At 37.5% G+C, this 17,434-nt stretch overlaps 1 protein-coding gene across 1 annotated transcript; it reads right to left on the bottom strand.

Moving 5' to 3' along the window:
- Window positions 1–9,646: 9,646 nt before the first annotated feature.
- On the bottom strand, window positions 9,647–16,766 carry LOC127159292 (uncharacterized). The gene is made up of 6 exons (XM_051102173.1): window positions 16,699–16,766; window positions 15,992–16,321; window positions 15,576–15,665; window positions 15,215–15,337; window positions 10,220–10,550; window positions 9,647–9,980 (listed from the first exon to the last, which is right to left on the bottom strand). The coding sequence occupies exons 1-6, from the start codon at window positions 16,739–16,741 to the stop codon at window positions 9,647–9,649; spliced, it is 1,251 nt and encodes a 416-aa protein (XP_050958130.1). The 5' UTR covers window positions 16,742–16,766.
- Window positions 16,767–17,434: the final 668 nt, after the last annotated feature.

Below are 17,434 nucleotides of genomic sequence, written 5' to 3'. Positions count from 1 at the left end.
CACTAGCACTGCCTTCACTGCCTCTGGATCACCAAACACACCTGGAATAACAAAAAAAAAAAAAAAAAAAAAAGGAAAGGAAAGGAAAGGAAAGGAAAGGAAAGGAAAGGAAAGGAAAGGAAAGGAAAGGAAATGATTCTCAGTAAATATAATGATAAGGGGAAAAGTTCAATTTTTATTTACTGATAGTGCAATTTAATTCTATCCCTGCTGAAAAAAACAATAGACACCATCACAAAATTTGTAATGGTTTTATAATGGGGCTTGTATTGGTTTTAATGGAAACTGTAATGGACCCTGTTGGTCTCTGCTGGTCACTGGTCACCTTCTATTGATGGCTTGTTAAAACCAACAAATCCTAATGGAATATGTCCCAAAAAAACCATGGGCCTCGGAAGCAAAACAAATTATTGGAGTATATGCCATTTTCTATAGTCTGGTGCGTTTTAATTAACGGAATAGGCCACCTTGTTTGCAGCGGTTACATTACCTTTGCCCACTAACGTCACAACATTACAAAAGACGACTGTTAAGACGTGTTTCCAGTGGCGTAAGTGGTAAAGCAAGTAGCTAGTGTTTTCTGACATGAATGACCCGAGTTTGCATCCGCCTACTGCTGAAATTGTTTTTCTCAGAAATGCAGAAAGGCATTTGTTTTCAATAAAAATAAAAATTAAGGCAATAATCAAAAAGTTTGAATAAAGTATCGGGTTAGGCGTATCTGAGCAGCAGATATCAGATGCAATTGTTTACGTTGCTGTGTTTGAATGGAGTTTAATTAACATGAAGTGAAAATTATCTACATACAGCTCAAAACTGAGAAGTCACACCAAGGCTAAGGGCAGTAACATCATCTGTGTACCACCAGAGGGAGCCTGAATAGCACTACTGGTACTCGTACCACACTTTGCTATGCTCGGTAACTTAAGAGAAGGCTAGACATAGCATTGACTTGAATGAAATAGCCTAACCTAAAAGAACGACTTGTGGATTGATGTAAATGCCAGCACGCAGGAATGGCCAGAATGCTTGTGGATTGATTTTATCGGGTTACAAGAAAAGGTAGGATATGGATTTAATTGCAAACTGTTCGTAGCCTACTGATTGTATAATTGATCATGCTACATGCTACGGCATTCGATTCCACACACGTCCAACTAGAAGTTATAGAATGCTGGATAATCTGCATTATAAAAAGGAAAAAAAAAATCTTTAAAGATTATTCACAATTACGTATTGTTGCCAAAATATCGGTCCGATCGCTGATCACTGTCTACCTAATTCGTTTGTCTAATGCTTCAGTGACAGATCAGATGTATGAAAGTATACAAGTTACACCGTAGTCTCTAAATAGGGATGCAGCTAAGGTATTCTATAAACATGGTGCTCAAGTTAAAAGAAATTCGACCAATACTTTGTGCCATTTTTTTTTTTGGTTTGTTTTGTTTTGTTTCTCTCAACTCATTTTTTATTTCAACTAATTTTTGTTTGAAGATTGTTAAAAAACAGTTATATATCCATAAAAAACTATTAATTTCCCCAAATCCCTGATTTGCCTCTGAAAAAAGTACTTGCAGACTAAAACAGGGCTGCGTTTCCCAAAATCATTGTGAGCCCAAGTATCATGGAGACTCAATGTTTCCTACAGTCAGTTTAAAGACTGCACAAAACAATACTTTAAATTCACTCTAAACTCTCTAATGCAGCTACCTGATGTAAGTAAAACAACCTAAATGTTGTTTAATATGCATTAATCCTGCTTCTTGAATATTTTTTACACAGAGTGAAAGATTAAGGGTCCCAAATAGCTTAAACAAGCTAATAACTATGCAGCATTAGTATATACATTACAGTAGATTTAACCCTTTATAGGGCACTCATTGAAATACTTGGAAATTCAAAATTTCAACCCTGGAGTGTGATTGGAGGTTATTACAAGCCTTTTGAACTTTTGTGACTTAAAAAAATAAATAAATAATTATCTTGCAAATTAAGGTAAATGGAGTTACCGTATATAGTTTCTCGCCGGTCTATGGTCATTTTTTCCCCCAAAAATGTGTATGTATTTAAAACATAAGACATATTTAAAATATAAATAAATACATAAAACATATTCTTCAGATAATTTTTATTTAGGAACACTTTAATGTATTAATATTTCTTCTTTTATTTACTAACATTTCTTCTCTTATTTAAGAACATTACTTCTTTTTCATGTGTCAAAGTCACTTAGGCAACTACTTCTTTGACGAACTAGGGTAATTTGTTTGCCAAAAAGTTATATATATATATATATATATATATATATAAAACTTTATATGTATGTATATATAAAAAATACAATAAGACACGTATATAAAATATATAATTATACATATTTATGTAGGAACTTTTTCTTTTTTATGTGTCACAATTCCAGTCTAGTTACTTCATGGTACTTGACAAAGCAGTTGCGATCAGCATTGAGGCACAGGTGGACCTTACAGACCCTACAGACCACGTTTGACCTCAGTATGTTCCCCTTCCTGCTGCAGTACTTGCAGGTCTGGCGGGTGGTGTAGACAGGGGCATGAAACAGGGACATGTCAAAGCGCACAGAATCATCTGGGGTGTGGCTGCGGTGTCCCCGGACAGGCTTGGGGACATCAGCAGAGGTGCTGGGGGTGCACAGAAATGATGAGCTCCTTCGGGGACGAGACATGGCTGGACTCTGGCTGCTGCAACTCCTGAACACCTGGATCCGGAAGTTCTTCAACGACTGGCCATCCACAGCAAGAGCCTTGATGTCCCGTCTGTACATAATCCAGGCATTCGTGAGGCAGAGATCTATTACATATGCAAACATCCGCATGTACCACCTCTTGGATTTCATGGGGGTGCGATAGACGTGGACCAGCATGTCACTCTTGTCAATGCCCCCCATGTTGGCATTGTAGCTCTTGATGACAGCAGGACAGTTTACTGGTTCCTTCCTTTTGGTGTCACTGCAGTACCGGTAGACTGAAGATATGGGCTTAATCCCCATGTCCGTTGACAGCAGAGTGACGACCCTGTTGTCCTTCCACCTGAGGGCCAGGATCCCATCATCACTGGTGACGTAGTCATGCATACCACGAGGGACAGTCTTTTTCTCCATATCCTTAATGGATTTTAATGGAGGCTTGCCTATTTTGTTGTCCCTGGCTGTCCCTGTGTACCTACAGTTCTTGTCTTTGAGGTACCGCACTATCTCCAGGCTGGTGAAGTAATTGTCTGCAAAGATGGCTGTGGTGGTAGAGGAGGTCATGGTACTGGCCAGGACGGAGACTATCTGGCTGGTGACACCCATGGCTTGTTGTTCAGACGTCAAGGGGACACCGTGGGCCTCCAGCGTAGTTTTGCCCTGGTATAGCACTAGGTCATGAATAAAGCCATCCTCTGAAGCCCTGGCAAACAACTTAAATCCCCATTTGTCTGGCTTGTTCTTGATGTATTGCCTCAGGTTGCCGGCTGCCTTGCCTTTGTAGGCAACCATAACCTCATCCACAGACTGCTTGGGGGTCTGTGGCTCACTTCTGAAGGCAGTAACCAGGAGGCTGAACAGTGGCCGGACTTTGAAGAATCTGTCTATGGTGCCAGGAATCTGGGTGTTGTCATTAAAGTGGACAAGCCTTCTCATCAGCCTAAACCTCTTAGAAGACATGAGGTTTGCAACTTGAGGGACCCTGGTCTCCATTGCCCAGTAGTCATCAATGGAAGGCAGCTCAGAAATCCCCATGTAGAGCAGGATAGCCACAAAATTCCTCATCTCATCTTCAGTGGTGGTGAAGGTGGTGTTGACATCCTTCTGTGTTGCATACAAGTTGGTTTGGTATGTGATATGCTTGATGACTTGGGGGCTGAAGTACCTGCTGAAATAATTATATGGAGTCTCAATGAAGTCAGGGGGAAAGTGCTGGTATTCAGGCAGGGCTTGGTTGTCCAGATCAACCTTCTTCCAGGTGGTTAGCCTGGCTGCTGGCTTTCCCTTCTTGGTGTGCCCCTTGGCTTGTGGTGCTGGCTGGTCTTCGCCCTCATTGTCGTCATCAAGCTTCTCCACTGCAGGCCGCACACGCTTCCTCTTGGCAGAGGGGCCCATGTCATTTGAGTATGGAGTGTTCACATTGTGGGCAGGTGTGATGAAGTCAGGGTCTGCCACGTCATCATCTTCCTCTTTGGAGCCCTCATCGTCACTGATGGCGGGGTCAGCTGGGACAACAGCAACTGACCTCTTTCCATAGAACAGTTGAGTAGACAGCTGCAAAAGAAAAGTGAGAACGTTTTTAATATCAAGTCAATATCAAGCCCACTTTGATTTATTTGTGAAAGAAAACAGTAACAGTGAAGTGCAGATCTACTGAAAACAAAGAATATTGACATATAAATTGTAAATATATAAGAAGTGAAAAAATAGTACCAATTGGTACCACTTATTTTAGCAATAATAATAAACGCCAATGTATGCCAGTAAAAATAAACACAAATATATGCCATAATAATATAAACTGGGTTAGTAGTGATTATAATAATAATAAAAACTGTGACAAGTTAAACATATTTCATGATTTATGGCTTGTTAACTTCGATAAATGGCTTAAGTCTCCCACTGGATCACTGTATAATGTTATACAAACTTGTGGCAACATCCAATGCACTATTTAGTACTATTGTCCTACATTATGACTTATAAATTGTAAATATATAATAAGAAGTTAAAAAAATAGCACTATAAGTACTGGTGGTATCACTTATTTTAGCAGTAATGAGACTCTTAGTAAAAATAAACACCAATATATGCCATTTAATTATAATAAAAACTGTTATAAGGTAATAAAACCGACCAAAATTACACATATTTCACTATTTATGGCTTGGTCATTTCAATAAAGTTTCACACTGGATTACCGCATAATGTTATACAATGTTATACAACATTCTACGCACTCTTAAAAACTATTGTCCTACATTATATTGCATTATTTATCAAAAAAAAAATACTGTAGATATGGCTTACTAGACGCATCGGGCGTATGTCTAAAAATGGACATACCGTCTCTTGCGCTACTCTTACCTGAACAGGGCTCATGTCTAAAAATGGACATACTGTTAATTGAGCTAGTCTTACCTGAACGGGGCGTATGATCAAATATGATCACACCATTTTTCATGCCACAACGTTCACTAATTTCTAGAAATCCTACGCAAACAACATCTATCTCAACGTTTAACACAACTATTCAACCATATAATGTGTGAGTTTCATAAACTTACCATTGTTTGTTTCGATGCTATTTCCGTATTTCTGGGAGTAGGTAGGAGCTTAGGTCAGCATTTTACAACTTCCAGAAGTGCGCTAAAGTTTGAAACCCCCCGGGTAACTTCCAATTGGTCAGATGCCATGGTGTTGCTATTTTTGACGTAGACTAATATCCATTGATTGGCTGGGAGAAATCCATGTGCTTCCACAAGCTCATGGAGAGGCATTTAAATGGCATTGAAAATGTTCGATTAAGTTACCAATTCTGATTCTTTGCCCGATAAAGGGTTAATTGTTTACAAGGTGGTAAAACCATTTTTCCTCTTCTTCAGTATAAAATTTCAGGTTGGTTTGAGCATTTTTTTATCTATGGAAGAAAAAGAAAATGTAAATCGTCTGGCTGATTAAAAAAGTATTTTATGGCTTTATTAAATCTCTTTAAATACATCTACATCTATTAGATTAAAACTAAAGCAAGAAAATGATTGTAACTTACCAACCAGATGCCATAAGCAGAACAAAATAAGCATGTGAACCATTTTCAGAAGACAGCACTTGAAGCATGTGAACACTTCTGTGACAGGCAGCGTTAACAACTAACAGGACAGTGTTAAACTGCGATATTGTTGTGTGTGATTCATTCACCAAAAATAAGTTGACCACCACCCACTCAGTGTACGCTCTTCTAGCATTGGTAATAAATATTAAATTTTTAAATATTCTGTTCTATATTATGTTTTGCGGCAATACATTTAAAAAATGTTATTGTATATTGCATATTTTGTTCTTAAAAGTGTAAAATGATCTTAGGATGGTCACTAAGGTGTTATTTCTTGCGGTGCCATGCCATTAGAAGATCACACTTACACAAATACATATTTAAATATAGTAATGCAGAAGCTGTTTATTTTTTTTTATTTTTTTTTTTTTTCCACCCAGCAGATCAAACCACAGAAGTCAGCAGAGGTTTCGCTTTGACTGAGCTGCCTGAGTATCTCATGCAAGTGAAATAAAATTAATGTACAATCTGTGGTTCTTGTATGCTCTGTTATGTTTTTGAATAATTCATTTAAATGCTCTAATCCAAAGGCACTTTACTTGAAAACAAACTAATTTGTCACACGCATCTGTGTTGTCATTTCTCTTCTGCATAACAAAATAAAAACAAAAACTTTGTATTTACATAGTGACGTCACAGCACATAATGCTGTAACAGTCTTTACAGGACAAACACTGAGACACAGGAAAAATTTACAAACACAGAATAAACATTTCTTTTTATTATTTATTTACTAATATACACATTTAGAATCTGACACCTTCATTTCAGAACAAATTAACCTCTATGCTGATTGCACTAGTCCTGTAGGTGGCGGTAAACCGCATGTGTCATAGAAAACGGAAACAGAAGTGTTTAGGTCTGCTTCTAAAACTACTTTGGATAGGTTAGATGTGGTGCAGGCAAGGGCATTGAGGCTCTGTTGTGGAGAGAACTTGCCTTCAGAACTTCCTCCATGTAAAAAAATGGGAGAAATGCCCTTACAGTTAAGATACATTAAATTAGGATTACAGCATTGGGTAAAACTTAATGGATGTAATAATACATATCTAGCAAGGTGTCTGTTGCAAGAGTTTGTCAGAAGTAAGAAATATCATAAATTTTTGTTAATGTAAATCAGTGGGCTAAGAAGATGGGATTGGAAGAGGGAGGTATAAAGTATAAGGTGGTTACCTATGCCATATTGGGTGATGCCTGAGCTGAAAATAGAGTTTGCTTTTCTTCAGGAAAAAGATAAAATGGTAGTGACACCAAGAATAGTGGAACACCTTAATTGAATTAATCAGATTAATATGATAGCGATCCAGTCAATGGGAGAGCTGGGTTTGAGGTGTATGTGGAGAAACTGGGGCAGAAATTGGTCAACGTATTTCAAATGGAAACTCTGTCTTTACTATTGAGTTAATGGCAATTTTATGGACTTTATGGTGGACTGAAAGAAACCAGACCAAGTGTAAGAAAGGCTGTATAGGGAACTAAACGATTACACATGCGCAACTCTGGTGCAGACTGATATGTTTCAACACAACCTGAGAGCACGCAATAAGCAATGGATAGCGCACCGTTATGCGCATAGTCGCGCTAGAGAGAGAATTGATTGCAGTAGGTGGGACTATGCGGATGAGAGTATTCACGCTGTTCAGAGATTTAATGTAGATTTATATTGTGTGCGTTGATGCCATAAAAACCACACACACACACACACCATATACTGTAATATAAAGCCAAATGCAAGACTGTTTGCCCATGCCTACTTGAACTGTTCATTAAACATCCTCAGTTCATGTATTTTGACCGACACCGTGAGTGATTACCACACAAAATAAGAACCGGCAATGTAATTTACATACAGTCCTTTTAAGTCTCACTAACATTGAGATAAGCTTTAAATCTGTTCTGACTCTGCAGCAGCTCGGGAAACATTAAAAATGGGAAAATGTAGAGTTCTTCCTGATATTGCAAATGACATCTTGAGTGTTTTTCACTTTCTTTTGGGTTCCCAGGCATGCTGGGGTGAGAGGGAGCGAGCATGTGTTTTTGTACTTCTCCATTGTTTAGGGATTCAGTTATATTGTGTAGATTTAGGTTGGGGCAATGTGGGTTTAACTACTATTTTGTATATTGTAAGAAAGCACATTTCTGGATTATGTGAACATGGCATGTTTTCCTGAAATGCATAAAGTACAATGTAGAAAGAAAAGCACTTTTGTTTGGACAGAGTGACAAGCATATACTGATCCCTGAGGCAGTTCTTCAGCATTATACAGGACTGTATAGAATTAGTTTGACCTGACCTGTGGAGGGCAGTAATATGCCTAGTAGTGTCTATACTGCTGGAAAGCTTTAAGAAGAAGAAGAAGAAGAAGTGTTTATACCAACCACCAAATCCACGCTTCCTTTCCGCTTGTTCTGCCTAGTGGTGGTGAGGTAAAGCCTCATGAAGCACTGAAGCTTTTCAATCAAGTGGTTCAAAAAAGGGTTTATTTCTTGAGGCTTCATTTGCTCACAATGCCACAGGGTGGCCAAAAAGTGTAAAACAAGCAGATACATGTTGACCAGATGTGACACAGATGATCTGTGAATTTGCCATATTCAGACCGCCAGGGCCTGATTTATGCATAGTTATTAGGAGAGAAGTTATTACTTAATAATTATTAATGCACTTCAAACATCAATTGATGCAGACCAATTCAGTAGAACTATTCAGTTTTAATTCAGTTCATTCATAGATTTTTATCATGTCAGTAGCTGTTAATATATATATATATATATATACATATATATATATATATATATATATATATATATATATATAAAGAGTTCAGATGCAAAAGCAGCTAAACCCATCTGACGTTTTTCTTAAAAATATATATATAAAAATATATGTATATATGTATGTGTGTATATATATATATATATATATATATATATACACACACACACACATGTTGGGTTTACATGTTTTATGGGGACATTCCATAGGCGTAATGGTTTTTATACTGTACAAACCATATTTTCTATCACCCTACACCTACCCTACACCTAAACCTAGCCCTCACAGGAGACTGTGCACACTTTTACTTTCTCAAAAAAACTCATTGTGCATGATTTATAAGCCTGTTTCCTCATGGGGACCTCACAAAAATTTACTGGTATTACTATCCTTGTGGGGACATTTGGTCCCCATAACGTGATGAATACCAGGTGCACACACACACACACACTACGAGTCATAGATGTCTCTCTATGAATCTTTGTTGGTATGACAAATATTTTTACATTCACATTTTGCAAGAATTTCAGTGTTTCAGCATACAAATAACAATACAATATCACAAAGCAACAAAACATAAATTACAAAAATAACAGTGTAATTAAAAACAAAAATTAAATGGAGAGCACTACAAAATAAAACAAATATAGAAGAACATTCATCGTTCTGGCCACCAAATGGTCCCAAAGTACACCACATAGAATGGATTCATACTGATAATTAACTTTTTATTATGAAGTTCAAAGGCACTGGAAAGCAAAGCTTTGCTCCACCATCATTAAGCAATTAGACCACAGATATTTTAATCCTTACAGATTACAGTTCCAAAATATGTCAGAATATTTATAATATCCATTCTGTGTTCTCCTTTCAACCTCTAGCAGATCTGACATCATTGACCAGAAGGACAACAGCAGCCGCAGCAGCCACACCCATCAGAACAGTGACGACCAATCGGATCACAGGTTCAATGGTATCACAGCCATGAACTTCTGAAAAAAAATCCTAAATTGTCAGTCATGGTAATCAACAAATTAATTCAGTGACTAAACACAGATATTAGTGCTGTTATACCTGCACATGTGTGACAGAGTTCACTGATGTCCAGATGTTGAGTCTGGTTGCTGATGGGATTGTTGATCACACAGCTGTAGGTGTTTTTATCCTGATATTCCACCTCCAGAGGTAGAGAGAGACTGATGCTGAGATCAGACACACTGATGCTGGACAATAAACTGTTTCCTTTGTACCAGGAGAGACTCACATGACTCACATTCACCACTGAACACAACAATGAACAATATGATGATGATGAATATGATGATGAAGAACATTGTGAAGAGTTACTGCTGATGACAGGAACAGGCAGACAGCTGAAAACATGAGAGAGTAAAGGATAGATTAGAATCAAGTTTTTATTGCAGCATCAGTCAGTGAGTGTCTTGTCATGACAGTACAGATCTTCACTTTATATTTATAATTTATATTTATCATGGACTTGTTATTTGGACAAATAGAGATGACAATTATTTGCTTATATGTTCCAGTGGTTTACTTATTTTAATAATCAAGGATAAAAATGATCAGAATATTGGTGAAACCCATATTTAACTCACCATAAACAGTGAGACTGAAATTCTTGCTTGCGCTGTTGGTCAATAGTTTATAGAGTCCAGCATGTTGAGTTGTGATGTTTGTGATGGTCAGAGATCCAGTTTGATGATCCAGCTTCAGTCTGTCTCTGAATCTCCCATCAAGAACATCATCATATATAGTGATGCTGTTGGTCATTACATCAGTTTCAGCTATTAAAGTGTTTTCAGTTCCAAACCTCCATAGAATCAGATGATCATCCATCATTTCTGTAAGACCAGAATTTAGAGTGACTGAATCTCCCTCCATCACTAATACTGACTTCACTTCATCTTTATCAGCAAACACTCCTGAAGAACAGTTTGTCACAGATTAAATCTTTAAAATCGCTTGAATCCTTACATTTAATCAGTGATTTATTACATGGTAGCAGAACAGAAGCAACTGAAGCCATAAAAACACATTTCAAACTCACCAAGCAGATGCCACAAACTGAACAAAACTAATTTGAGAAGCATTTTCTTCAACAGTTTACTTAAATCTGAAAGTCTGAAACACATCTGAGCTGATGTGGCATGTGTTTGTGGCCTTTCCTCAACAAGTCTGAACCTCCATCACAGTTTTTTTTTTTTCACACAACCATTTCCTTGAACACAGGAAGTCATGAAAATGATTAATCTCATTATATTTTCAAATGAATTCTGCTCCTGTATAAAAAACTGATAGAAGAAGAGTTGATGCATGAGAACAATGTTTTGTTTGGCTTCTGAATGTTTGGTTCATTTTAATTGGGGAGTAAATAATAATAATAAAAAACACTACAGCCACAAACTACTGACAGATACACTGACCGCATACATCTAATAATAGACACACTGATGCAGAAGCTGTGTGTCCACCAACAGATCAAACCACATAAGATGAAGACAAATCAGACCAGAGTAGGTTTAACTTTGACTCAAACTGAGCTGCTCACATTACGTTCAGTGAATCACATTTCCAAAGCATAGTCTTTGCTTTTAAAGTCTGAAGCTTAAAAAAAAGTCTGAGTGCCTAATAGTGGACGAACAGTAAATTGGAAAAACTTGGAAAAACTCTCGATTTTCGATTGATCAGGGCTCTAAGTGTCTGAGAAAACACACTGACTGATACGTTTGTATGAATATACTGTAGCGATTTAGCTCAAAAGGGAAAAATTATTTATATCAGCTGCCAGTAGTAACTGTAGCAGAATTAATTTTCCATCAACTAATCTGTTCGCCCAGCGAACATTCAGTATAATTTCTATATCAACTCTAAGAAATTATATTTTCTTGGCCACCGAAAATAACTTTCTTAAAGTACCATTGCATTAGAGCATGTAGTTCGAATCGGAATCGTAAAGGGACATTAATTTACAAGGCAGAATCAGAATCAAAACTCATGTAATTTGTGCACAAGAGTTTTATTAACGAAGGACTAACACATAACTAATCTAAACAAACATGAAATCACTCATACATGAGGGAAGGGTCAGTGAGAAGCAGTTAGAGAGAGACAAGAGAATGTAGCTATGAAAAGAGTCAGTTAACCACCTGAGAGAAACCATCAGTGCTGTCTACAGCTTATACTAAACCTCTGTTTTGTTTAGTTAAATGTACGATACTTGCATTGCCTTGGTCATTGAACAAGTGTCCGAATGCAGTCTCTGGTGAAAGTCTTGAAGGTTTGGAGCAGTGGTGGTTTTGGAATCGTGATCATGTTCTCCTGGGTCTGAAGAGTGATAAATTCCAAAGATGTTCTGACTCAATGGTGACTGGGAGTTTCTTCCCATGTGAAAAGTGAAGAAGAACCAAGAGCTGAGAGGGACTCAGCTGAAGTCCTGTGATCTTTGTGGAATGGAAAGACAAGGCCGCAAGGCCTGGTGCAACTTAGAGAAGTCCTGACGAGTTCTAGCTCATCCTCCTCATCCTCTTAGGTTCTTAAAGAACTCATGTGAGATGAGTGAAGAAAAAACACGAAAGAGAGAAATGTATGTTCGAGGACATTTCCATGAAGATGAATTCCATTTTTGAGTGAAAATGTCTGGCTCTTTGTGGTCGAGAGCCACAGCTCTATATGTTGGGGCCTGTGCCAGCTCAGGCTCCCCGTGGGTTCCTCCACACAGGCAACGATTGGAAAATTTTGCAGAAGAGAGTGGGGAGAAGTCTCATGTGATGGTTGTAAGGTCTCTGGAGGCTGTGCCTCCAGGAGGTCTGAGAGCCGGTGACTTTCACTTTTGGAGGGAAAGTTTTCAACTCTTTGTCTGTGAGCATGGTATTTTGCATATGTAATTCGATTGGGTGTTGATGCAAAACTACAAAGGATTTTTAAAACACTAATATGTTGCAAAGGTATCAACATATAATATACACCATAATTTAGATCATCAAAATATAAATTCAAAGAGCCCAAACATGGCATAGGTAAGTTATACTACACTAGAGATTAGGGGTGTGACGAGACACTAATCCCATGAGACGAGACGAGACACGAGATTGGGTTCACGAGAACGAGACGAGACGAGATTTTTAAACTTTTCTTAAGAAATCCTCAATGATGAAATATATAGGGAAAATAGTCTTTTATTCAGCTGAAAAACACAAAATGCAAAAAAATTAAGGTGCATTTTTAACTTTATGAAATTAAACAATTTTAATGAATAATATGCAGTAATAAACAACATTTAAACAAGAGCTTCATGATTCTGGATAAATTGAGAATCCTAGTTGTTTTTTATAAATTGGAGATTACGATTCTCTCACGATTCTGGAGAAAAAAAAAGATTAGAAAACTAAACAAAATAACAATTTACTAGTGGTTCTGACAAACTGTTCATTGCTTAAGTCTTTTAAAAACATATGTTTATTTAAACAAAATAAAAAAATACAACGGCCAATTCAATAAAGGAGTCAGTGTCTCACTTCATTAAGACTTGTTTGACCATTGAAATTTCCTGAATGAATGATTCAATTACATGTTTTAAACGGGCAGTTGTCGCCACCTCCTGGCGGAAGAGGATAAGCGTTACAATACGTTCATAAGTGTTATACTTTCGTTTTGATCGCTACTGTAGACAATAAGTGTTTATATCCAAACTATAAACTTTTATCCTAGTACTTCTATTATTTAAATGTCTGTAACACAGAAATAATGATGATAATGTGGTTGAAAAGACTGTTTGTGTTGCTCTTTCTGCGTTCACATTTACCCCGACCCTCTGATTCATTAATATGGGCAGCGACAAAACCTGCTTCTCACGCTCCACTGACACTCGCGATGTGAAACAGTCCTAATAGACACAGCTAAATCGTTGTCATGCAGGAATAAGATCGCGTGGGTGTTTGAATTGACACCTCGATATTTTAAGGATTAATAGTGCAGCTTTAATGTAAACACAGCAAAATGTTTTGGGAGGATACGGTCATGAGATCTCGCGAGATCCGACTGATCTCGTGCCACGAGATGTCGTCACATCCCTACTAGAGATCTATCATAACAAATGCATACAACAGAACAGAATGAAAAACACAAAATACAGTAATACTGTGCACAATGACCTGGGCTATGTGTGATGGGAAGGTCAAAGATAGGTTTGTCTGTGAATGAATAAAAGTAGTTATTTCCTATAGCAGTATGTTTCTGTTTTAGAGAGATTTAAGTAGGGGAAGATTCTCTCTACATACTTGTAGGTCGTAAAGTTTATCTGATCTGGCCGAGGTATTCTGGTTGCCATGGTAACCAGGGGCCTGGTGGACCATTGGAGACGTCCCGGCAGCCAGTGTTGTGGCTTGAGTGAGGGGGTCTGTGATTATTTGTTAATTCAATGAAAAATGTATTTAGTAAATCAAATGAACAACTGTGTGTCTAATTGTCCCAAACGCTACAGTACAAATATATGACACATGCACTCAGCTACATCCATGACACATATGTAGGATGTTAGTTGCTAGGAGCAGCTTTACAGTATTAAACAGGAAAATAGTGTGTCAATAATGCAAAGGACCACAATAAACACTCAGTTTCAGTTATAGTTAGTTCACCATTGATTAAGTGATTTAATCATCCAGCTCAGTTCAGTTCAAATAGTAGGGTTGAGTGGGGTAAAAAATTGTTTTAAAGGGCACCTATTATGCAAAATCCTCTTTTAGAAAGTGTTTGGACAGAAATGTATGTTGGAATTGTGTGTACACGGCCATCTTATAATTATAAAAATATAAAAATACATCCAGTCTTTTTCTCAATTTCCATAAAATCAAACTAGGCTCAAAAAACAAGCACTTTGGAGCCTGATTGGAAAATGATGTCATATTCTGGTGGCCCCGCCCACCGATATTGACTGACAGGCACGTATTACCATGTCAGCCATTTTGTCTGTGTGCGATCGGCTGTGTCGAAAGCAGTGTCCCGTCAGAAACACCCTTGCTCTGTTTCATGATCATAAAATATTTTCTATACCTGTAAATAAAGGAAAGCAATTACATTATGCAAGTTTTCATGGATTACTTGACAAATATAACACAAAAAGTAAGGTACAGAGTTTATCTTGTTCACTGACTATTTATTGGATTTAACTAGGAAAATGTGAAGCTAAAAGTTTAGATTATCTATATTCTATAGTTATATTCTATTTATTGGCACTCACTGGCAACAGCCGTGGCGTAATGGTTAGGGAGTCAGGCTTGTAATTGAAAGGTTGCGGGTTTGAGTCCCAGGTCCAGCAGGGATTGAAAGTGGGGGGAGTGAATAACCAGCACTCTCTCCACCCTCAATAATAGGTGTATGTATGTGCATGTTTGTTCACTACTTACTACTGTGTGTGTGGATTTGGATGGGTTAAATGCAAAGCACAAATTCCAAGTATGGGTCACTGTACTGATAAACATGTCCCAGTCAGGTTTGTCAAGCCAGTTGTTGCACTTGCCTTATACATTTCCAATATAGTCCATTGCCTTATACATTTCCTATATATATATATATATTTTCTTCTTTTAACCTCTTGTAGATCTAATGTCAATGACCAGAAGAATAGCCGCAGCCGCTGCAGCCACGCCCATCAAAGCAGTGACGACCAATCGGATCACAGCTTCAACAGTATCACAACCGTGGACATGAACCTCTGAAAAAAAGCAATGATAAAAGAGAACAGTGGTTTTCAACAGCCTCTCTCAGGAACTCGGAATTATACGAATACAGATTTTGGAAAAAAATATCAGCAAAAACTCTGCTTGGCATGAGTAAGTGATGACAGCCATTTCATTTTTAGATAAACAATTTCTATAATACATCACTGGCATCTTAAAAGTTATCAGTCTGGTAAAAGAAAAACAAAAGTGTTAATATGACCATAGACCTACTTGCACATGTCTGACAGAGTTCAGTGATGTCAGGATATTCACATTTTGATAATGACGACAATGATGATGAGTTAGGAACAGACAGGGGAGCTGAAAATATGAGAGAAGTAAGAATAAAACAGGAAGTGTTAATTAAGACACAATGAAGATGTCAATACTGATAGTGATGGGCTATTGTATAAATCAGTGGTTGCTAAAAATGTTCCTGGAGCCCCTAACCCTGCACATTTTTCATGAGCATGTCAGACAAAGAAGGAGACCCGTAAAAGGGCTCCAGGAACTGTGGTTGGGAACCACTGTAAATGTAAAAGTGTTTACATTTTTCCATGGGGAGGCAATGTGAACGCAATAAAACAGGCTTTCATTCCATAAAGTAAGGAGGGAGCGATATGCAACTATGCAAAATTATAACTCACCATGGACAGTAAGACTGAATCTCTCACGCACATTGTTGGACTTAAGTTTATAGAGTCCAGCATGTTCAGTTGTGATGTCTGTGATGGTCAGAGATCCAGTTTGATGATCCAGCTTCAGTCTGTCTCTGAATCTCCCATCAAGAACATCATTATACACAGTGAAGCTGCCATCCTTTACTTTAATTTGAGCTATTAAAGTGTCTTGAGCTAAAAACCACCACAGAATCAGATCATCATCCATTATTTCAGTAAGACCAGAATTTAGAGTGACTGAATCTCCTTTCATCACTGACACTAATTTCATTCCATCCGCATCAACACCAAACGCAACTGGAAAGAGAGTTTGTCACATATTAAGGGTTAATAACTTAGTTTACATAAAATAACAGGTTTAAAACATTTAAATGTAGAACAGCAGAAGACTGCTAGTAATAAAACTGTAATACAGTCTCTCAGCTGGCCCCTTCAGCGCCCCTACTCTGGACACTGATTGGTTATAAGAAGCCAAACATGCCAAGCCAAGCACAGCCATTTAACATTGATCCTGCAGAGCAGATTGTTGTCAAGAGTGTTGTGTAAATTAGTAGGAAGCACAATACCACCCATTCAAATTCCTCTCTGAATTCTCTATTTGAAAATGTAACTGGAAGCAAAACTACTTAAATGTTGAGAGAATAGTTTGCAATAATAATATGATCAAAACTTACCAAACAGGTGCCAAAAGCAGAACAAAACAAAGAGATGAACCATTGTCAAATAATAGTGCTTATAATATGCAAACACTTCTGTGAGAGAGGTAAACCTATTAGAGTCTTAAACTGTGATATTAATAGTGCTTGGTGTGAATTCCTCCCCACAAGGTTTGATCACCATCACCCACCCAATGCTCTACACATGTTGGTTGAACATGTTTATTTCAGAGGCAAACACTATCATGGTTTGTATCCTTTAACACTTTAAGTTTTAAGTTGTAGTTAACTTTAAGTTAAGTTGTATCCTTTAAGTTTTATCATTTTCAATTAGTCCCCTTGCCATTTGTCTCCATAGTTTCTGATCTGATTTCCACCTTGTTCATGTGTTAGCTTAGTTCCTCTTTTCAGCCTATGTATATATATATATATATGTATGTGTGTATATATTTATATATATATATATATACCCTGTTTGGTTCAGTTATTTTGTGCTCCAAAAAGTTTTTGTTTTTGGATTCATGTCTGAAATCTCTCCCTTACCTGCAACCTGATGCGTCACAGTTCAAGTTGGTGACTAGTAAAGGTTTTAAGACTGTTTTCTTAGTGTCAACACAAACCTCATGCTTATAAGGAAAAAGCTATTTGTCCGCCATTCTGGTCAGACTATATTTATAAACAGATCAGACCACAGCAAGTTTTACAATGACTCACAAACTGAGCTTCTGAAGAAGCTCACAAGAAGCTCACACCC

This window comes from Labeo rohita, unplaced genomic scaffold (genome assembly GCF_022985175.1).
Source record: "Labeo rohita strain BAU-BD-2019 unplaced genomic scaffold, IGBB_LRoh.1.0 scaffold_206, whole genome shotgun sequence".
In the NCBI taxonomy this organism is placed as follows: Eukaryota; Metazoa; Chordata; class Actinopteri; order Cypriniformes; family Cyprinidae; genus Labeo; species Labeo rohita.
Note: the sequence above shows the minus strand (reverse complement) of the source record. Positions and strands in the feature narration are given on the sequence as shown.